The sequence below is a fragment of the Protopterus annectens genome, chromosome 6.part0, assembly GCF_019279795.1.
Source record: "Protopterus annectens isolate FY-2018-M chromosome 6.part0, PAN1.0, whole genome shotgun sequence".
Lineage (NCBI taxonomy): Eukaryota > Metazoa > Chordata > Ceratodontiformes > Protopteridae > Protopterus > Protopterus annectens.
In genome coordinates this window covers 17,034,034-17,058,074 of record NC_056737.1, presented here as the reverse complement: position 1 = coordinate 17,058,074, position 24,041 = coordinate 17,034,034, and the positions used below count along the sequence as shown (strand labels likewise).

At 38.9% G+C, this 24,041-nt stretch overlaps 1 protein-coding gene across 1 annotated transcript in view; it reads left to right on the top strand.

Moving 5' to 3' along the window:
- The window catches only part of LOC122804042 (opsin-5-like), a 138,583-nt gene that overhangs the window by 61,891 nt on the left and 52,651 nt on the right, over window positions 1-24,041 (top strand). The window contains exons 3-4 of the mRNA XM_044073718.1: window positions 11,683-11,787; window positions 14,650-14,873. Of these exons, the coding sequence (XP_043929653.1) occupies window positions 11,683-11,787; window positions 14,650-14,873 (329 nt within the window). The remainder of the gene's footprint in view (window positions 1-11,682; window positions 11,788-14,649; window positions 14,874-24,041) is intronic.

Below are 24,041 nucleotides of genomic sequence, written 5' to 3'. Positions count from 1 at the left end.
CTTAGAAAAAAGTGGTAGGTGGTAATGCTTTGTAAAGGTATGGACAGAGGTCCAGGTGGCAGCTTCCAAGATGTCCCTGGTGGGGACTCCTCTGAGGAAGGTTGTGGAAGTGGAGGTTGCCCTAGTGGAATGGGTACAGATAGACTTGGGGGGGGGGTTCCCATGTAGTCTGTAGTAGAAATGGATACAGTGTCATATCCATTTGGAAATAGTTTGTTTGGAAATGGGCTTCCCCTCTGCCCCAGGGGCAAAGCTAACAAGTAGTTGGTCTGTTTTTCTGAATGGTTTAGTATGGTCCAGACAGTATCTGAGTTGTCTGTACACACCTACTGAGTGTAGAATTCTTTCCCCCTTGTTTTGAGGGTTGGGAAAGAAGGTGGGTAGGTGTATGGCATGGTTGAGGGTCACATCAGATACCACCTTGGGCATAAAGGAGGGGTTAGTCCTCAGGGAGACCCTGTCTGCATGGAAATGATGAAGGGCTCAACAGCCATGAGGGCCTGAAGTTCTGATACCCTTCTGGCTGAGGTGATAGCTAGTAGGATGGCAGTCTTCCAAGACAGGTATTTCAATTCTGTAGAAGCAGCAGGTTCAAAGGAGGTAAAGTTAGTTTTTCTAAAACAAAATTCAGGTCCCAGGGTGGCATGGGGGGCCTTTTGGGAGGTCTGATATTAGAGGCCCCTCTGAGGAATTGCTTAGTCAAAGGATGAGAGAAGAGGGGCGGGTCTGAATCATAATGGGCAGAAATGGTTGAGGCTTGGATTTTAATAAAGGAGAAAGAGAGGCCATTATTTAGCAACTCAGCTAGGTAATCCAAGGTAAGAGGGATGGAAGGATGGGAGTTACTGGCCCCTTTGGACTGGCTCCAAGAGCAGAATCTTTTCCATTTCCCTGTGTATGATTTTCTGGTGCTGAGACTTTTGGCCTCTGTGATGATGTCTAGGACCTGTTTGCTTAACAGGGACTCCTTGTTAGCTTTTTGGGTATAAGCCATTCTGAAAGATTGAGAGTCTGTAAGTCTGGGTACAGTATCTTTCCCCTCACCTGGGTCAAGAGGTCTGAGATCAGGGGAAGCTGCTTGGGGGGACTGTAAGGTCAGACTGCACAGTAAGGGGTACCAATGCTGTCTGGGCCAATCTGGAGCAATGAGGATGGCCTTTGGTCTCTCCTCCCTTATTTTGATCAGTACCTTGGGAATAAGGGGCAGAGGAGGGAATGCGTACACAAAGAGGGAGTTCCAGGGGAAGGTCAAGGCATCCATCTTCCACACTAGGAGGTGATACCCCCTGGTACAGAACTTTTGCAGCCGGTGGTTGAGGTGCAAGGCAAAGAGATTCACTTCCAGAGTCCCCCACTTCTGAGTGATTTGCAGAAAGATTTCCCTGTGGAACTGCCATTCATGGGGGTACAGTAAGTTTCTGCTTAGGTTGTCTGCCAGGGTGTTGTTGACCCCTGGTAGGTATTGGGCAATTAGGTGTAGACCTATGGAGGTGGCTGTAAGCCAGAGGCTCATTGCTAACCTGCACAGGGGGTAAGATTGAGCCCCCCCCCTGTTTGTTGATATACCACATTACTGTTGTGTTTTCTGTTTTTATAAGAAGAACCCCTGGCCTGAGAAGGAGTTTAAAAGATGTCAGAGCCTTTTGTACTGCCATCATTTCTTTCTGATTAATGTGCAAATGAAGTTGCTGGGCATCCCAAAGACCTTAGGTGCACCTGCCTACTAGGTGAGCACCCCAAACAATGTCTGAGGCATTGGTAGTGATGGTCTGGCTGGTAGGGTGGAGGATGAAGAGAAGACCCTTGTTCCTGGCACAGGCCTCTGCCCACCAGAGAAACTTGGCCCTTATACATGGGATCAGAGGGAGAGAGGTCTCTAAGGGACTGAGAGTGCTGACACCAAAGGTTCTTTAGATACCACTGAAGTTTTCTCATGTGAAGCCTGACCAGATGAATGAGAAGGATGCAAGATGCCATGTATAACAGGGCTTGCAGGAACTTCCTCACAGTGAGGTGACTTCTGGAAGCCACCTAGGTAAAGTAGAGAGGCAGGAAGCTCTGCTTTTCTGGGGATAGGAAGGCCATTTGGGATGCTGTGTCTAGCACAGCTCCCAAAAAATGATCTTCCTGGTGGGCCTTTGCTTTGATTTCTTCTCATTGATGGTGAACCCTAGGGAAGTTAGGAGTGATTTGACAAAGAGAAGGTCCTGGAGCAGCTTTTCTTTGCACTCTGCCTGAATGAGGCAGTCGTTTAGGTAATGGTAAATCTGTATACTTCTCTGCTTGCAGAATGCTATGGCCAGGGCCAAGCATTTGATGAATACTCTGGGTGCAGTAGATAAGCCCAAGGGCAGCAGAGAGAACTGAAAGTGTTGTGACCCTGCTCTGAAGCGCAGGAATTTCCTGCACAATTCCCTGATGGGGATGTGGTGGTAGGCATCTTTTAGGTCTAGGGTCACTAGCCAGGCATTTTTTGTTAGCATAGGAGCAGCTGCTGCAAAGTTAGCATTTTGAATCTGGGGACCACCAGGGAGGTGTTCAGAATGAATAGATCCAGGATGGGGTGCCAAGTGCCCTCTTTTCTGGGAACAAGAAATAGTCTGGAATAAAAATCTTTGCCTGTTTGATTTGTAGGAAAAGGTTCTCCTGCCCCCTGGGATATGAAAGTTTGGACTTGTTTCAGTGACTCTGCCCACAGATTTGGAGGTAAGTCTGGGTACTTTCTTGGAATTGAGAGTTTGCTGAAAGAGAATTTGTATCCCTGAAAAATGATCGTTAAGACCCATTGGTCCTTTGTTACAGAAAGCCAATTGTCTTTGAACAGGGAGAGCCTTCCTCCTAGTTTTTGATGAGTGAAGGGAGGGCAGTGGGGGGAGGGGGAGTCATTGTGAGTGTTTGCCATAGAAGTCTGGCTTAGAACTCCCTGCCTTAGAGATGGAAGTGGTCCATTCTTTGCTTCTCTGCTGGCCCTGGGATAGGGGCCTGGATGGTCTGTCCCTGCGGGGCTTACCTTGACCCTGTCTGCTAGGTGAAGGGAAGGCCCAGTGCTTAGAGGGAAAGTTCCCATTGAACAAGGGAAGTTGAACCTGAAAGAAATCTTTTATTGTTTGCGTAGATTTTACTTTGTCTTCCATCTTTTTAAGCACCTCTTTTGCTTTTTCCCCAAACAAATGCTCCTTATCTAGGGTTGCATCAATAAGTTTAGACTTGACATAATCAGGGAGAGGTTGTTCCTTCAGCCATGCATGTCTCCTAATAACAGATCCTGTCACTGCTGCCCTGCTAGAAGCTTCTAGGGCATCATATCCACAGTGGTAATGAGTGTTTGTCCACTTGACAAGCAGAGTGGAGTAAATCTGCTAACCTTTGAATTAGCACAGTCAGGAAAGGTAGCAATCTTCTGTTTTAATAGTTCCAAAGTGTATTGTTGATATTTTAACATATGGAACTGACATCTGAGTGCTCTGATAGCTAAGGTTGCAGAGGTGCATACTTTTTTACCCCATCTGTCCAGAGCTCTGGAGTCCTTGTCAGAAGGAAGAGGATTCTTGACAAAACTAGTCTTAGCTCCTTTAGGTCCCTGTGTAATGACCTCTGGGTCTACAGCAGGATTTCTGTACAGGTATTTGTGAGAATCTGGTACTCTGTAATACCTGTCAAGTTTACTGGGAGCAGGAGGGAGGGCGTCAGGGGCTAAGCCGGATTCATGGAAAACATAATTCTCCACTTCTAAAATAGGGGGGGGTGGCCAGGGGTCTGTGCTAGGGCAGGTCCAGAAGCTCTCTAAGTCTTTTCTTAGATTGTGGGAAGTCCTGAAATTCCCATTGGAAATGTTCCCTGAAGGAGTGAAAGGTTTCCCCAAAGGAAAGGTCCTCTGGAGGGGAGGCAGAAGGGATGGATTCCTCTGCATCTGAATCCTCATAAGCAGTTAAGGGATGCTGTTCTTTTTCAAAAACTGAATAGTCAGATTCCTCAGAATCCTGTTCTGTCATAATTTCTGGAGAAGGGTGCCTTTTCCTTTTATAAGTTGTGGCCTGACTTCCCCAGATAAGGGAGATGAGATCCTCCGCCATTTTAAGCATTTGTGCTTGTGGTGGAGGAGCAGTTGCAAGATGGTGGCTAGACACAGATTTCCTAGGAGTGGACTGGCTTCTAGGCCAGAAAGAATCCATCAGTCTGAGAGAAATGGTAGATGGATGAGAAGATGTCAATTTTTTGTCTAGATTTGGTAGTGTGAAAGGCCTCCTCGAAAGCCGTTGCCTGCTTCATGGCTCCGGACCCAACCGAGGCAGATACAGCCAAAGGCTCGGAAGATGAAGAAGATTTCTGCAGCATACCATACTCTAAAAGGGTCTCAGTAGAGATCTGCATAGATATCAAATCTGGCATCAGGGGCTGCAAAAGCGCCTCATTGAATTCTGGAGAACTGATGACCTGCTTAGCGGTACCGTCATTGGAAGGCTTAGCCTTGTGTGGTCTGTCTCTATCTTTATCTCTACATTTTTTCAGAATGTCCACAGATTATTGGCTGATGGACACCATATCGAAATGTGAAGATGGAACATGAAAATAACTGTCTAAAAAAAGGGCTCTACGGTGAATGGTTCTTACATTAAAGAGGGCACAGACCCGGCAATGGGGGACGTCGTGGTCTGGGTCTAAACAAGTGATGTAGTAAAGTAAGAATGAAAATCTTGGTGTGAGATCTGCTTTCAACAGGCAAGACAATTGTTAACTTTTTTTGGACATCGGTTAGTGCAAGAAAAAAGGATTCCCAACGGGGTACTTAGCTTTAAGCGTTTTCAGCTGAAATTCAACTTCTGGTAGTGACCGACCGGCACTTGTGCGAAATGCTTCTGCTACGGGATCCACGGCAAGAAAGACTGATGTAATGACGTCAGCTGCCTTGCTTTATAGCACTGATGACCTGACATCAGACTACAGGCGACTGCAGCCGACGCAAAAAAACATTGACTCTGGTATTCGGGCTGGCCAAGGGCTACCACAGCAGGGATAACCCACAGGTGATGACTGCAACAGTGAAACATGAAGAAAATCTGACCATACTGATGGGTTGCCATTGACCTACAACCCATTGTTATAGTTCTGTGCTTGGACAGGATAGTTGTAACATGTTGGTTATGTATAGTTATAAAAATGTGCATGTACCTTTAAAATGTGTACCCAGAGTGTATGCTGCAGTACAGAGTGTGGGAATATTCTTACAGTAATTATCTAGATCACAAGGGCCTACTTGTCATTTAGGGAGTAAGTGGAGGACTGTAAGCTATTTTGTCACATGAAGGTTCATCTGACAAGAAAACTTGGAAGCTTGGAGTGAGAGTGGATCTATTCTGGACTAATCTGTGAAGTGTAAACCCTGGATTATACCTGTGGAAGTACCTGTTTTTACAGCTGAAATGTGGGATTGGGAGAGGTTTACAGCCTTAAACTTTCCTTTTGATTACAAGACAGCCCCTCAAAGGGCTGTGTGGAATTGGAAGGCAATGTTTGCTTTATTCTAAAACTGCATAGCCAGATGGGGCTAATATTTTAGCTTACAGATTATTGAATAAACATAAACTTATCTTCTTTATGTATGTTCTGCTTCCAGTGTATTTTTGGAGCTTTCAATAATAGTAGGACATGATGGATCATATCTTCCTCTGAAGCTGCTCCCTACTGTACTATGCTTCACTGTCATGCCATACACCAGTTCATAACACTGGGCCTATTACTGGACATGATGGTGCATCTAGGTTCATTATCAGGTTGTAGTAATGAGAGGATATAGTGCTGTATAAGTTCCCATTAGTGGGAGCTCAGCAGCGTTACTGATGGGAAATGTAGATGTGATTGCTGATTTGCCTGTCCCCAGAACCGTAATTAAGTATTCTGGTGCCCTGTGTAATTCCGATCTGGGTAAAAAAAAAAAAAAGAAGCTCATCTTGGACTTTAGGACCTTTGAAAACTGTAGCAAAATCCTTACTACATGTGTAACATGCAACTTAATACAAGTGAATGCAACACACAAAGTGGTGAAGCATTTCAGCCTCGACTTCAAGTGCAGTATTGGCGCATTTCTGTATGCTGGTACAGAAATATCACCCAATTGACATCTACCAACTGTGCTTCCTAACACCTTGCCCCCTCCGTCCCACCCTAGATACACTTGTGCCTGCACCACAGGAATCTGTGTAAATTCCCGAATTTTCCTACCATGTGAATGTGTTTTTTTGTAGTGATTTTTTTTTTAATCTAAGCACTGCTTTGTTCTTTTTGCTGAGCAATATATTTGGACCAAAGGGTATTGGTCCAATTGTAAGCAGCTACACCTTTGTTAGGTATGCAAAACACAGAAAGACCGTAGAACAATCTCACAGGGAAACCAAGCCAAAACTGCTTTGTCACACCAAAGGACTTTAGTAGCGCTTTCATCCACAAGTCCAGTCAATGAACTTCTTCAGGTAAAACAGTCCTAAAATCACAATGCTTTTATATAAGAAACCCACCAATCAGCATCTACCAATTCCGCATTAATTGATCCATCCCTCATGTTAAAAAACTTCCTACTAATTTGATCAAGACCCACTTTTTGAACATAAATGTCAGTATATATTATATTATAGCCAGTGTCTACTTAATATAAAAAATACCTTAAAAATAAGTTTAACTATAGCTGTAGGATACAAACAAGCTGTTCATGTATTAAGGGCTTTCAATTTCAACAGACAGGAAATAGAGCTATAATTGGTCACGCCTGGCCATTTAAAAGCATTCAGTGTAAGCTGCCAAATGCGTTCTTTTTTCTCCAAAAGGAGGTTAACAGGAACACATTTTGACCCCAATATTATTATGTCAATGGCCATATATTTAAAACTATGCCCTGGAAATTCGTTAACATGCTTTGCCAGGGCATTAGTCTCCTTTTCTTTCCTGATTGCATATTCATGCTCATAAATTCTGTCCTTAAATCTACAGTTAGTTTTTCCCATGTAGAAACATGGACAATACTGGCAACAAGCCATATGTATTACCCCCTTAGAATTACAGTCAAATTTGTGAGTAGTCTTGTACTCCCTTCCATCAACCTGAAATTTATTACCAGTACTAATTTTTGAACACCAGGAACATCTACCACAACTAACCATTTGGGATTTTTTTATCCAATGATGAACTACCTAAATTCTCTAATACAGACTAGAAATTAACTCTCCTTCTAAAAATTATCCTAGGAAGGGGTCCAAGTTTGTCCCTAAGGTGGCTTTCTTCCATCAGGATAGGCCAATTCGTACATAAAATCCTTCATTTCTCCCTATGATCATCATTAAAATGGGTGATAAATTAAACTGTATTTAATGGAAAAGTGCCAGAATTAGTCTGGTCCATGTCATTACCCTCATATTCAATGGTTACTAAAAATGTCCAAAAACTAATAGGCACAAGACAAGATGAGCGTACACTGCAAAGTCCAACAAGGTTTAATAGCTGAGTAAAACAAGCTTACAGCAACCAGTAGTCCGGTGTACACTCCGGTAACTGCCAAGTGAAAACCCTAATCACAGTTTCAAATTTAAGGCCATCGACTCAATTGAGATGAATAGTAGAGGAGAGGCGTCTACACTTATGTTGGAGAAATTGGAACTTTTATGGCAGCTTAGAGTCAATGCATGCTTTCCACCGGGCTTGAATGAAATGACTTCGATTCTATGTGTGCTAAAACTAAAGAGCCTTAAGAGATAGTAGCTGCACACACACTATTTTTGTTGGATGCTTAAATAATAGATGCTCATTAGCCCTAGGGAGGTTACAATTGCTAAGTTACACCCACCTTTAATAAGTTAAAAGAAACATTGCACAACACAGTTTTTTATGAAAAGATTACTACTTCCACAGGTCCCTGAACATTAGTTATAAGTAAAATGAACTAACTACGATTTTAATTAATACTATTTAATTTACTACATGTTCTGTTATAAGACAACAGAACTTTGTTTTTTTATAAAACTAATGCACTCATTTTACTTAATGACTTAACAAAAAACAAACTGTTTGACTTCAGTATTTTACAGTTAGACGTTGCCCGTTCGATTCTCGGTTAGAGCGTCTTCTGTGTGGCAACATGCGTGAATGGGCATTCCTTCATTGAAGGTTGTGCATTAGGCCCGGCAAGCCAGTATGTAAAAATCTACTGCCAATCATTAGCGGATCGGAGTTTCCACTGTGGTGACCCCTAACCGGGAAAAGCCGAAAGACACAAACAAAACCTTTAAATTATGTGACTGTGCTTAATTGGCTTCATTGTATTAACAAGTATGAGTCATTAGGATAGTACTTAAACTCGTTTTTTCTTTCTGAGCACTATTGTCTGAAGAAGTTAGGAGAAGTGTTTCCTAACAAAAAGTGCTTTACACTTTGTGACTTGGATTCTGTGCAGCCATATCGTTTTTAACTTTTTATTGCTTGGCAGTTACCGGAGTGTGCACCGGACTACTGATTGCTGTAAGCCTGTTTTACTCAGCTATTAAACCTTGTTGGACTTTGCAGTGTACGCTCGTCTTGTCTTGTGCCCATATTCAATGGTATTAATGCCTAAATCTTTAGTGGACTCTAAAATGGGGCAAAATGTCCTGTTGTTCTTTTAAGAGCTACCTTTTTATTTAATTCAGTAAGTAGCTGAGTCAGGTACCCTCTCTTCTCGAACATAGCTGTTAAAAGATCACTTTCTTGTGAGAAATGATTGTCCAAAGTGGTCATTCTAGCTGCTCTGATGAGCTGTCCCTTTACCGCTGATCTCTTTTGGTGGATAGGATGGGAACTAGAGTAGTGCAAAAAACTATTTGAATAAGTGCTTTTTCTAAAAATCCTGGCAATATATCTCCTATTAATCCTATCCTTTTCTAATCTAACATCCAAGTAAGAGATTTCTTCAATAATAAAATCATTAGAACATTTTTAAAAACTTGTTGTACCATTGATATATTCCATAAAGTTATCATCCAGGTAATGCAACTATAATTTGATACTACTCCAAAAGGTGCTGTTGAAAATAAATCTGTGTTCCCAAGAGGTCATAACCAGATTGGCGAACACTGCCCCACATGGGGACCCCATTGCTACTCCACTCTTTTGTAAATAGAGCTCCCCTTCAAAATGAAAAAAGTTGTTGTTAAGTACTATCCCAAAAAGCTCCTCATAAAGATTAATCTCTTCTTGAGACACCCCTTTCTCAATCAAAAAATCCAGGACCCATTGTGTACCTTCTTCCTGTGGTATAACTGTATAAAGATCTTTCACATCTATGGTAGCCAAATTACATTCTGGATCATAGATAAGCTCATTAATAGCCCACAAAAAACTCCAGGAGTCTTTACAAATATGCTGCTCAAGACTAACATATTTCTTAAGTTCATGTCCAAAACTTTGGCACATGCAGATGTTATAGAACTTCTCCCATATATTATTGGGTGCATAGGGGGATTATAGATGTCCTTATGTATTTTTGTCACTCCAAAAATGGTAGGCATTATAGGTGCAGTCATGTTAAAATAAATAAACATGTCCAATGAAAATGCATCGTTCTATAAACATATCATTAATCTCACCATAAATTCTCCTATAAGCCCCATTTACTTAATTTTTGGAGACCTTAACATAAGCTTCATCATGCAATAAGTTGACCATCCTATTTTTATAATCAAACTCATCCATAACAACCAACCCTCCTCCTTTATCAGGCTTCATGATTCGTAATTTCTGCTTTCTTAAAAAATCCAATAACATACACTCTTGACCAGCTAAATTACCTACATTACAGTACTTCAGTTTTTCAAACAAATTTCTTAAACCCAACTTGTTTCAAATAAAACAAGTGCTGAATGTAAAGGGGGATTGAAAGTGCTTGAAATTCTACAAGTCCCCTCCTGTAAACTAGTATAGTCAAACATTAGAGATAAATTTAACTTTCCTGTAAACATTTTTAAGTTTATCAATCTCAATATTATTTATGCTGACTTAATAGTTTTAGAAACTCAGCCACAGTGGTGCAGCGGTAGCATTGTTGCCTCACAGCTAGAGGTTTTCCTGTTCGATTCTTGGCTGGAGTGCCTTCTGTGTGGAGTCTGCATGTCCTCCCCACAGAAGAGTGGCATTCGAAAGACATGGGCGTGCCTTCGCTGAAGGTTGGGCATCGGGCTGGCAACTCGGCACCATAAAAATCTACTGCCAATCATTAGCGGACCGGAGTTCCGCTGTGGTGACCCCTAACAGGGAAAAAACAAAAAGACAAACAATCGTTTTAGAAACTCAGATATAATTGCTGCAGGTTTCTTTCCTACTTAGCTGTGGTCAATGGTAAGAAACAGCTAGCAGTATTTCAGCAATACATAAGTCTAAATCAGCAAACTAAACATACCAACATTTTTAATGAGAAGGTGTATTATTAACACTTGGACTAAGCTAAACTGCTTCCATAATATGGTAATGTCTTGGGGTAGTAGGATATCATTTAAACAGTCATTTTTTTTCAAGTAGTGCGAGTACAAAATATTTCTTTTTAAAAGAAGTAACTGTAGTGAGAATGCTCTTTTCCTGAGATGGTTGAAACCTATAGTTGATTATTATAGTTGATTATTTTAGTAAAATGAGAAAACTCTTGTATATTGGGACATGTAGTAAGCGTTAGTCAAATCTAATTTTGAATTCCACTGCAAATGTTTTGTATTAACTCATATGCAGAATAAAAAAAAATGAATGTTGCTATTTAGACATGACATCTAGTTTTCTTTTTTCCTTTTGTAACTGAGTGGGTGACTTGTGCGGGTCTATATCATATGAGTGAATCGCACAAATTGCGAACGCTCATAATATCAAACGTACCAGACCTCGAAGTGCTTTTTCTGAGATTGCGGTACAGTGAAGAATGGGATATTTGCTCTTTCCTCACTGTAGTGCGATCTTGGAGTCTGAATATATATTTAGCTGGGGGGTGTGGGGGGAGGCGCACACCCCCTCACAATAGGAAGTTCGAGGTCCAGTACGTTCGATATTATAATCGTTCGCAATTTGTGCGATTTGCTCATATGCTATAGACCCAATTTGTGTTTGGGACTCTTTTTCTGGCCTAAATATAATTTTTTTGAGTGTAATTGTGGCATCATAAATCAGAAGTACAAAGAGAGTTATAAATATTCCATTTTTATTTCATTACAAGACCAGTAAATGACACATTCATTAGTGTTACTGTAATTATTCACAGCCATTCTACACTGTTTTGATAAAGCTACTTAAGGCAAGTCTTCACAAAGTGCAGCACTTTGTACAAACATCATACATTTATGCTACACTGACTATTGGTTTTCCTGATCTAAAGCTATCTCCTGGTTTTGGAATGGGATGCATTTTCCCTGCAATATGAGTCATTAGGCATGTTGTAGAAGAACCGCTTAAAAAGGCTGTATGTAGAAATTTACTGCAGTAAAGGAAATACAGGTAATGAGTCAGCTTCTTTGAGTTGTTCTGTGCTAAATAAAAAGCAGACTGGGAAACAAACTTTATTTCTTTTTTATCTGGCTCAATCAATTTATGTACTACATGCACTGAAACTGTCAGATTTGTATGACATCTATAGAGTTCTATTTAGATCTTCTATTTCTTTTTCTTTTCACATGCATTTCCTCACAGCTCACAGAGTTAACAGACAGAGCATTTCAATGGTCCTGACTGGAGTATGGATATTTGCACTGTTCTGGGCTGGTGCTCCACTCTTCGGATGGGGAAGTTACATAGGTAAAAGTCATATGCAGAGCTTACTTTTGTTTTCTTAGGTCTGCTTCTTTTTACTATGATTCAAGACTTTGTTTTTTATAGAACTTTCATGTAAGTTATATTTTATTACTGTTGTTTACCCTCAGACTACAGTTTTACTGCAACATAATCCATTGTGTTATATGGCTAATTTTAATTCGGCTAACTGTCACTACGTGAGTCCCACCAGTGGTCATGGAACTCCCACACCATATGATAAATTCAGTTATAGGGTAGTATCTTTCTTTTCAGACATGTCATATTAGCCAGATTGCTATGAAGGGGCACAGGAAATGCTGGCGGCACAGAGATAGAAGGCAACACTGGCACATCCTTCCAACTGAAAAAATATTTCCTTTATATGCATTTAACTCACATTCGGTGTGGCATAATTTGATTTTATAATGAACATTTATATGTTTCACCTTATTTTCATGAATCAGCTTACCACCCAGTCCAAGAGTCTTTAACATGAAACCTTTTTTCACTCTTGGAATTTGGAAAATATGAATTATATTTGTAGTCTTTATCTGATGCTGGGTTAATAAATTAACCTGGGGGATTTACAGAATGAAGGGTAACTGTATTTGTAAACTGAACAACAGATAAAGGACATAGTGTGTACTTTCCATTGCTAGTTTATAAGGGAGAAATGTTTTGCATTCTATAACGTTCTTTTCATAGAGGGGTTCTTACTCATCAAATTTTTGATGAGACTTAAATAAGTCAAATCATCACTTAAAGAGCGAAATATTTAGTTTACTCCTTCTCTTCCTAGCCAAATAAATTAATATTTTAACTTGCTGACATTGAAATGAGGTCCACAGTTTTGATCTCTATAAGCAAGGCCTGCCCTCTAACGTTGGCACTTTGTAGTACTGGCCTTATAATATGAGTATATGATTCAGCAGCCTGGCCTTATAATATGAGTATATGATTCAGCAGCCTGGCCTTATAATATGAGTATATGATTCAGCAGTCAGTCACAAGCTTACATCATGCAGTCTCATTTAATTGCAGATGCTGTTGTTTACCTTGAGCTGCTAGATGTTGCAATTACACTAGAGTAGAATATACATTGAGTAAATATCTATACACTGATGGTATAATTGTTATTCAGTAATCTGCTACAGATGTTTGCAGAGGTGTAACATAATATATTTCCTTTGCCCTACTATATTCTATTTCTATGTACTTAACTGTGTGCCAATCTGTGTTCCTGAAGTAGTTGCTCATTATACTGCTAAGATTTTTAGAACTTGCACACGTGGGTGGGTTTTTTATCAATAGTTATGGTAAAAATGAGAATAGAGTACTTATTTACAGTATCTGTGTAGAGTCAATGACAGATAGCATGGTTATTGTAGCTAATGGCAAATCGGCTGAATAGTCCCTGTGGCATAGAACTACTGACAACAATATCTGGGAATACTTCTACAGTTAGTTATCACAGGAAATGACATCACACAGGAAACACTTGATGACTTTATGTTAAACCCAGCCTTGACTTGTAGCTTGAGTACTGTAGAAACATCAAAAGTAAAATTCTGTCTCTTTCTTCTCATGTAGATATAAGCCATGTGTACATAGTGGTAAGGAAAGCCTTCTATATTGTGCATCTCATAAAAAAGGGCATCACATCCAAGACTAAGGAGGTTATAACTTCGCATACTCAACCTTTATCAGACCACTAATTGAATACAATGCTTCCCTTCTGTATGTATCTCACAAGACACCTGCAGCAACTGGAGAGATGACAAAGGTTTCTAACCAAGAGAATCCATGGCCTCCAAAATGTGACTTACATGAAACGACTGAAAACTCTGTCACTGTACTTTGCGTCATACAGGCTGCTGAGAAGCGACCTGTACCTGGCCTACAGAGCAGTCTCAGACTTTGCCTTAATGGAAATGCTGCATATCTGCAAATCAAATGGGACAAGAGTTACTCACTCCAGAGATCTCAACCTAGCTGTGACATTAACAAAACATGTTGGAGAGACAGATGTATCTCCCAGAGATTGCTACTCCTCTGGAATAAGCTCCCACTTCATGTGAATCAGAGCTCCTCAATGACCCTATTTAAGTGCAACTTCAACACTTGATGGGTGATCGTAAATTCACCCCAGGGGTGGAACCTATGTCCCTCATGGACAGGGATAGTTGGTGTTGATCATCGAATCACTCTGCTAACAATGACCTTCTTACTGTGGTTAGTTAGGGTACACAGGTTTTTTTTCCATGGCTAGGCTTGTTAAGGCCCTAGAGCCATTAGGCTAGTAACCTCCTAAGAATCCATAAAATGTTGCTTGTCTGGCCTAGTGGTGGCAGTGAGGAACAGCAGCAGACTAGATGACAACTAGTTCTCTTGGATGGGGTTGTGATAAGCTATTCTCCCAGGTGCAAGGCTGTAAGCATGCTACTGATGAAACTAGCATTCAACATCATTGCGTTCCTAGGGCTGGGTGACAAATAGGAAGAAGAAAGAAGCCCTAAATGGCAAATTGTCAACATTGTAAAGCCTCCTCTGTATGTCTCAGAAGATGCTACAGGAATATCCTGCTGTGTTGAGAGATAACTCTTGGGTCCCATCTTCGAAGAGGGGGAATCCATGACATATACAGGCAGTGTTACTAGAACATACTTCTAGCCAAATAGATGGCCAACAAATAGAGTATATAATAAGCAATAAATGGATAAACTGCAGGACGGGCTACAAAGACTACAGTTATAAGCTGCATGATTAACAATGCAATGGACTTTGCCATGCCTTTCTTGAGAGATTGTAGTTCAATTTTACAATACCATTAATATATTAATTGATATAAACACTCTTCTTTTGCAGATCGCAAGTATGGAACTTGTGAAATTGATTGGCTCATGGCTTCATTTTCCACAGTTTACAAGTTATATGTCATTGGAATATTCATATTTGAGTTCTTTCTGCCTGTGTCTATAATGATTTTCTCATATGTGTCAATAATAAAAACTGTCAGACTGAGTCACAAATCTTCTCACGGTGGAGATATCAGTGAACGACAAAGAAGGATTGAAAGGAATACCACACAAGTAAGTAGTAGAGAAAGTACCTAACTCTGAATGATTAGTTTGATAAAATGATCTCCCTTTTTAAGCTCATTTATGTGCATTTTGATTTCTGGGTGGTCTTAATGGAGATCAAGGTTTTCCATTTTCAGGGGAGTCTCAAGACTGAAATTAAAACAAAGACGCAACATGCTTCCTAAGTGATGAAGTAAGTCACAGATAATGCAGGGAAAAATGAAATGGATATCACAGTGCAACGATAGAATTAAGTTAGTGCACAGGCATAGACTTTCACTTTAGTCAAAAATTGTTACTTGATGGAAAGACCTCACATTCTGTGCATTTTACATTACTATCCCGACCTGCTTATGTTCGTGAGGGTCAGAAGAGCAGGAAGTCATTCAATGTTTTGTTTCCTGGTGTCAACAGTGATTGCACACCACGCAGCATACTGTATTTACATGTGACACAATGCAGCCAGAAATGACAAACTAGTTTGCAATTTTTATGTATTTATAGGTATGAATTTGCACCCTGGTATCTTTCTATTATCCATAGTCATTAATGAAATAATCCTTTTGTTTAGAAACCAATAGCAAGAAAAGTAGTTTTAATATAGTAAGTCAGGACCTGGAGATGTGCTTGTTTCTTGTCATCATTTAAATAGTAAAACCCCTGCAAATATACTTGCGCTTTGATTGAATTTGCAGTCACTGCTTTCAGCTAAACATAATGGTTATCAATCACTACGCAGCATGTTTCCATTTTAAATCTCCGATACAAGTTTGCATTATATGCTGCTGTTTTGAGTTTAAAGGAATTCTGTCTCTAGGTAATACTTAAGCCAGGCATTTATGTCCTTACTGTACTGAAGATTACAAACACAATGGAGGGAACTGTCATTATTCCAGCAAACTGCATTGAAGAGCTACATTTGTTTGCAATAACCTTTTTAGGGGTTAAACTGCCTGGATTACATTCAAGCCATCAATATACAATCAGGTCTGAATTATAACAGGTCTTTGTTCTGAAACAGAACTAACAGAAGTGAAATCACAAAGACATGATTCTTATAAAAATGAACTGGAAGTACTCCATACTAGCCTAAATTTGGAACATTCTTTTTTCATGCATTTTATTTAAATGGATCACAGCATTTGCACTTTGAGTTTTTAGATATACTGGTGTACTACTTCTGAGGAATTTTGTTGGTCAAACTGAACATGAACACCAAGGATCTTGAATAAGCATCTTACTGGGATTTTTCTTTTTGTCTTATTCTGGGTTCTGAGCAATTAGGGAAATTTAACACCCTTTCTCAAGTTACACAGACCCGAGAATCAAACGTTAAGAATTTCAGGAATGCTACAAAGTACAAATGATACTGAAGTCAGAGTCCACATACAACACTCAGAAGTCTGTTCTCAAATATCCCAAAGCCAGTACTGCAATTTTCTGTAATGGTTCTCTATAGTGCTACCATTTAGTTACTAGCTTCCACTAGATGGACAAATCCTGTCTTTGTAATCAAGTAGTATATATTTACCTTATCCGATGGGCCTCCTATTACACTGACAACTGTCAGTAGCCTTCTGAAAAAAAAGTTAGAGTTTGTGCTTAAGTTGTCCACTATAGTTAACCTCATCACAGAGTTATTGTTCTTCCCTCTAAAATATCATGTAGCTATAATTTAATTTTCAGAAACTCTTCACTACCTTTCAGTTTATTTCCATTTCTGTACTTCATATCATGAAAGTTCCACCATTTTCTGTTTTCTGAAATCACACATTGTTTCACAAAGGAAGTTGTCTCAGCCTGCATGAACTAGGCTAGATATACAATTTTAATTTCTGTAGTTGACAGTGTTAGTGCCCACCCATGGGCTAAAAACCAAATCATAACAGCTGAAGTGAAACTCTTTTCCAAAGAGTTAGTTTTTGGGTAAATCTGTGTATACAAAACAGGGATGAGTTCTAGTTGCTCTGCAACACTACAGACACTACCCAACCATTACTCTTATGTTTTGGCCAATAAACTGTTCTCTTATCCATGGAATTGCAGATGGAAATACTGCCAGTATAACTATCTTTCTAAAATGGCAGTTATCAAACACAGATGAATGATTCAGTAACCAAAAACTCCTGCGTGTTCACAAACCTAGAAAATCTGCCGTACATTTTCTGTACTTGTACCATGTTGCTAAGGCCTGGAAATCCTTAACTATATCTGTCAGGTCAATACCCCCCCCCCATCCTTCAAAACCATTCTGAAAGACTTCTTAGCCAAAAGCTGTTCTTGCTCAACACCAGGATAATTATATCCCTAAATGTGAACAAATACCTGTTCATACCTTACACCTCCGTACTCTCTCTTCTTCACTCACTTTCTTACTGCTATCAACTTCCATCCTCTGGCTTTCTCTCCAAATATACCATAAGCCTGCTTTTCTCTCACTTTGTATTGCAATTCCTGTTTGTATTACACTAATTTATCTTTAATTTCTCTATAAACTTGCTAAAATTTCTATAAGTATTAAATAATTATCATATAACTTGTATCTGTTCTTAGAAGGAAAAGCAACACTGTGGTGTAGGCAAACTGGTCCTCAAAAAAGACTAGTATCCAATGTAAACAATATAGAAGGTACCAGACCAAGGCAGGTGAAGATAAAGTTCAATTTTAATCCACAGACAAAGTACAAAAAATGGTGAGCGCTTTCGTAGCAAGAGCTACTTCATCAGACAGTTAAAATCATTACTCATTCATATTTAAAAGTTACAAACAGCCAATCAGAATCAAAGTTCAATTAAGACAATACTATTAAGCTGTAAATTAAAAACAATATAATAGACATACTTAAAGTGCCAAGTCTAGTCTGTAGTCCTAGAATAAACCTATAAAATATTTTTAAAATTACATTTAAAATTTTTTATCTGCGCAATGGTTTATGAGTAAGTACAGGTTTAATAGAAACTTTGTCATTTAGGCCCCTGCCTGTATTAGCTCGCATCCTAATGATCCATTCAAGTTCTTTATTTTCTACCAGGTTCTTTATAGGGCCGCCTCTGCAAACTATTTTGACTATCTCTACTACCATGAATTTAAATGTGTGTGTCCTATCTGATGCCATCACGTGTCTTGCTAGGGCATTAGTCTCTGCCCTCCTATATATATCATAAACATGCTCCCTGATCCTATCACGAAACCTCCGTGTGGTCATACCTATATAAAATGAGCAACATACATTACAGTGAGCTAAATATACAATATTTGTGGTATTACAGTTAGCTGATAGTTTTAAAGTAAACAGTCTTCCTCGTATCTGGGTGTTCAAACATCCTTTCTCATCAATATATTTGCAATAATTGCAGGAATTATAGGGCAGGGGCCTAAATGACAAAGTTTCTATTAAACCTGTACTTACTCATAAACCATTGCGCAGATAAAATTCTGCCTTGGTCTGGTGCCTCCTATATTTTTTACATTGCATCTATTCTTAACCAATCTTTTCATATTATGTCTAATTTGGTATAATTATTTAAGCTGTAGTTGTTTTTTGTATTATTTTTAACAACTGTAAAATTATTTCTTCTTAAAATGCTTTGTAATACTTTAGAGCTTTTCTTCCTGGGCCTCCATGAAAATGGACTTCTACCCAGTTGAACTTTCCTGGTAAACAAATGCCAATCAATCAATAAATAAATAAAAATAAGCAGTGTTACTACAATGAACTGACAAGTCTGACACCTCATAAAGAGTATGGGGGAAAATCTAACAACTGTTTAGGGGCTAAAGTTTGAGTGATTAATAAAACCCTACTATTTATCAAGTCTATTTGGGGTCTATATCATTTAGTCAAAGCGAGTACCCATTGAATGCCTATTCGTCAAACTTAACCCATCAAACACTAATTCCGTCAAATGTTCATTTAAGCGAATTTCTTCCCAGGGGAAAAATCTTGCTGGCCATCCTCAGGAATTTGCCCCTTTCCCCACTGTAGTTCAGTCTCGGAGTTGGTATATTTAGTTGGGGGTGGGTGTAGGTTTTAAATAATGTGTTTTTTGTGATGGTCGCTAGGTTGGCCAACTGTATTTTTTTCCCCTTGGAAGAAATTTACTTAAATGAACTTTTGATGGAATTAACCTTCGATGGATTAAGTTCGACAAACAGTTGTGCAGCAGGTAGTCACTTTGATAAAATTATATAGACCTGTCTATTTGGAATAGGTTTTAAGTGTACCCAGAATAGCTTTGTAGCAAGTTCCAGTTATAGCAAATCATGGAGAAGCCAGCAATTCACAGCAAAAGAAAGCAAACACAAGGGGCCTACATTGTGGGAAGAAGAAAAAGACTCTGGAAAAACAAAATCAGGGCAGTAAACCAGGCCCCATGACAGACATTTTGGGAAATAGGAAATTAAAATATAATTAAAAACAGAATGATTCTGATGCATTAGCATAGGAAGGGATCTTGAGATATAATGAAATAAAGATATATTTGGAGTTTTAAGATAGAACTTCTATTTTGGTTCTTGCCTGCAGAAGTTGTAAGCAAGCCTGTAGTTCTTGCTTAATCCATTTAATCTGTGATATAGTGATGAACATAGCAGCCTCTCAAGCAGTTGGCCTGGGTTCAATTCTCGGCCAATGCAAGGCACCTTTAGCTGATCAAATTTGCAGATGACTGCAAATTGGGAGCTATCATAGATATCCCCCATGACACAAACATCTTACAAGAATGTCTAACATGGACAGATGACTGGTGCCAAAGCAATGGACTAAAACTCAATGCCAAGAAATACATTATAGTCCCTTTTGAAAAAACTGCCACTCAGGCTAATTACTCCATCAATAAGACACTCAAGAGTTGACCCAGTAGTCAGGGATCTGGGGACATATGCAGAAGATATGTTCACAGTAGTCTGGCCTTTGACCACCATGTGGCCAAAGAAATAAGAAAATCATTCTATGCCGCCCAACTTATAAGTAGGGACATGGCATTCAGGTCCAAGGAAGTCATAATTCCACTTTGTTTGCCCGTTATCAGACCCATTATTGAGTATAATGCCTCCTTTGGCATGTACCTGACCAAACATATGCAACAGATGGAACTCCCACAAAGGTTCCTTACCAGGAGAATCCAGGGTATAAACACATTGTCCTATGTGAATCCCCTTAAAGCCCTATCTCTGTACTCTGTCTTCTACAGGTTACTGAGAGGTGATCTATACCTGGCATACAAGGCATCCTTTGATCCAGCTTTAATGGGCTTTTTACACATCTTCAAAATGAACAGCAATAGAGCCACTAAATCCAAGGATTTACATTTTACTTGTGATGTAAATAAGATATGTTGGTGAGACAGATATGTGTCTCAGAGGATCCCCATGCATGTGAAGCAGAATCCATCAGTCCATCCCTAACCCTATCTAAGTGTAACCTTGACCAATGACTGGAAAATCGGAAATTCACCCTGGGTCTGGCCCCCATGTCTCTGATAGAGGCAGATAGTAATGCCCAAACTAACAAACTCCCATGTCCACATAACTTCTTGAAACTTTCTAAAATCTCCCCCTCCTAATAAACACCCATGATACATAGGGACACAACTGGGCTGTATTTCACAGCTAGGCTTATAAAGGCCTTGGTGTTTGTTAGCCTAGTATATAACTATGAACTATGAACCTATGATCCTACCAACTTGTAAGCACTTGCAGTATCAGCTACCACTGTTACTGACAGATCTTTGTTATGCTGAGCCAGTGATCCTTTGCTTTTTTGATTTGGTGCATACCTCTCAACCTCTTAATGCAAGAAATCTGGACAAAGCCCAAAAAATGGGGGGGCACAGGCCTAAAAATAGGGAAAGATTTAAAAATGTTGCTTTTATAAATTTAGAAAGTGCATGAATAACATGTTTTGTGTAAGCATGCATATTCTGGAGGATATAAACTCTGAAACTCAAATGTGTCTCATTATTTTAGTGACTTCAATCCTCATTGATTTAACAGAAAGCCAAAAATTTAATGAGGAACAGATCAAAAATATGAGGCAAAAATCTGGATCTGGACATTCTGCAAAAATCTGGACAGTTGAGAGGTATGATTTGGTGTTATTTTCAACTCCATTTCTACATCAGAATTGATCCAGTGACCGTTTGCTTTTAAATCCATCTTACGTATGTCATAGTGCTGAGTAGTTATTGCTAAATGCCATTCTATATGCATTCTTTTTCATTAATGAAACATCTACCCTAGTTATGTTCCTTACAACTGTTTCTACAACCATTTCCATTATTTCTTTAAAAAAAATTGTGGCAGGGGATTTTTTGATGTCCCCTCCTCCATGCTTAGTGACCAGTTTGTTCCCACAGATCAAGAGCAGGTCCAATTGTTCCCAGTTCATGACAAAAGCCCTACAGTCTACTCTTTCCATGAGTCAGGTGGGAACCAATCAACCTTTTCATTCCCTGGTAAGGTTCATAGGTTTATACTAGGCTAACAACCACCAGGGTCTTTACAAACCTAGTCGTGCATCCCAACCCAAACCAACTCAGTTTTGTCCCAGAGTTCCTTGGATGCCTATATGGTGGGGTATGTTAGTAAAGAGGTTGCTAAGGGTTATGTGGAGGGGGGGCATGTTAGTTGGGATTAATTTACTTACTATTGACCTCTGTCCATCAGAGACATGGGGGTCAAAATGCTTCTATTTGTTTTATCCATAAACTATTCTCCAGTTTAGTAGGACAGCTTGTATGCCATTCTTACTTTGGAGGTCTACACTTTGAAGTAGTTTGACAAAAATGTAGGTAACTTTAATAATACATTCACCAAGAGGTGCTTTTCTCAAAAGTCAACTACACTTACATTATCCTAATACAAAACACTAATATCTAATTGATTATTTAGTGAAAAACAAAAATGATCAAATCAAATATGACCCTAGTCATAATTACTCATTTCTGAAGTTAGTCCGGAAGGCATTAATGTCCTTCTCATGAGAGATTCTTCTCCTTCAGGAACTTCTGCCAGATGGATGAAGGCCTTTCAAATCATACTGGGAGATGATAGCTTCAGATTTGCAGTGCTGTGGAATCTTTCAACCTGAACTGGAATATCCAGGACACACATTATCTAAAGAGAGGAGATTTATGGAAGAGGTAGCTATCAGGGCTTTTGAAATTAATTTATGCTCAGGATTAAGGTGATGGACGTGTCATTAAAGAGACAAAAATATATCCTGTGCAATAATTCAGAAGTATGTTACACTTAAAAATGAGTATAAGAAAGAAATGATGATGTTTATGGTACAGTATTTAAAACAAAAATTGGCTCATCAGAGTTGGACTCTCAGACTATAGACTAGCTTGGTGTATGAGTACCTATTTAGCATGAAAGCCTAAATAGTAAGGAGCCTGATTAGATACCTGTTGTGTATCATTCTGTGATCGATAATATCTTCACAGAGAAATTCATATTTCACAGTCTTCATAATAAAATCCTCTTCCTGTCAGGATGCGAATCTTGGCATAAAATAATGATTTTCTCCCTTTCATTTCAGAAAGTGTCATATATATGTATGTGTGTATATATATATATATATATATATATATATATATATATATATATATATATTTATATATGGATCTACTACTTTTGATCGACAGCACATTTGATCGAAACTCATTTGATCGACAGCACATTTGATCGAAAACCAGTATTCATGGCAATTAACAGGAATTTGTCCCCCTCCCCAAAGTTGTGCGACCCTGGAGTTGATATATAAAGGTGGGGGTGTGTGGGGGGGCACAGCCCCCCACATTGGGGTGTGTGGGGGGGGTGAACCCCCTCACCTATTTTCATTTAAAATATATACATTTTCTTTTCCTTTCTCCCCTCACACCCCCCTACCTTTATATATCAACTTCAGGGTCGCACGACTTTGGGGAGGGGGACAAATCCCTGTTAATTGCCATGAATACTGATTTTTGATCAAATGTGCTGTCGATCAAATGAGTTTCGATCAAATGTACTGTCGATCAAAAGTAGTAGATCCATATATATATATATATATATATATATATATATATATATATATATATATAAAATCTATATCAAACTTTCAAAATGTCGACTTTCTTATGACTGAGACCATAAGATCAAAATTTTGAAACTTCCAACTGTTAAAATGGAGATCGCCATACAGCACGGATTGATATATTTACCATTTTCTTCACTGTAGTGTGATCTTGGAGTTGGTATATTTAATAAGCAGGGGGTGTGGTGAGTGCAATGGGGTTTGCCCCCCTGCAAAAATGTAAAAAAAGATTATTTTACTTTTTAATTTTTTTTTTTTTTAATTTAGAATTTTCAAAACTTTGATCTTATGGTCTCGACTATAAGAAAGTCGATGTTTTAAAAGTTCGAAATTTAGAAGTAGACCCATGTGTATATATATATATATATATATATATATATATATATATATATATATATATATATATATATATATATAAAACACACACACACACACATTTATATATTTATTCTAGTTAATTGTTTAAATTACTTGCATTCGTTTTGTTTTGTTCTCATTGTATGTGTCCAGTGTTTTGTTATGAAACACAAACAAAAATTGAAGTTGAAGAAGTAGGCAGCATTTGTTCAGGAAGCATACCTCTAATTTTGCCTGATTTAGCAGAATGTTTGGGATTTTTACCTCATATTTTTGTCCTGTTTCTCATAAAATTATTGATTTTCTCATAAATCAATTTGGATTACAGTCAATCAGTAATGCCATGCATGAGTTTCATACTTCTTATTGTTCAGAAAATGCATGCTGATGCAAAACACGTTGTTTCATTAACCTTTAAGTAAATTAGAGTAATATTGAAAATTGTCCCAGATTTTGGACCTTTGTCCCTCTGTTAATTTGGCTTTCTCCAGAATTCTTCACCAAAGAAGTTGAGAGGTATGTTATGGAGTGCTCTGAGAAAAGTAATGAATGTTTGCTGTAAAATAAAACCAGCCATCAGCAGTAGTTAGGAAGTTACTCAAGGACATGCATAGGCCCAATGAAAGTTTATGCATGAGTTGTGGAAAAAGTGGAGTTAGTGCAAAGTAAGAAATAGTGTAGGATAACTGAGATAGGGAGACCACCAACACAGGATTGAAAAGCTCCATCCTTGAACAGCA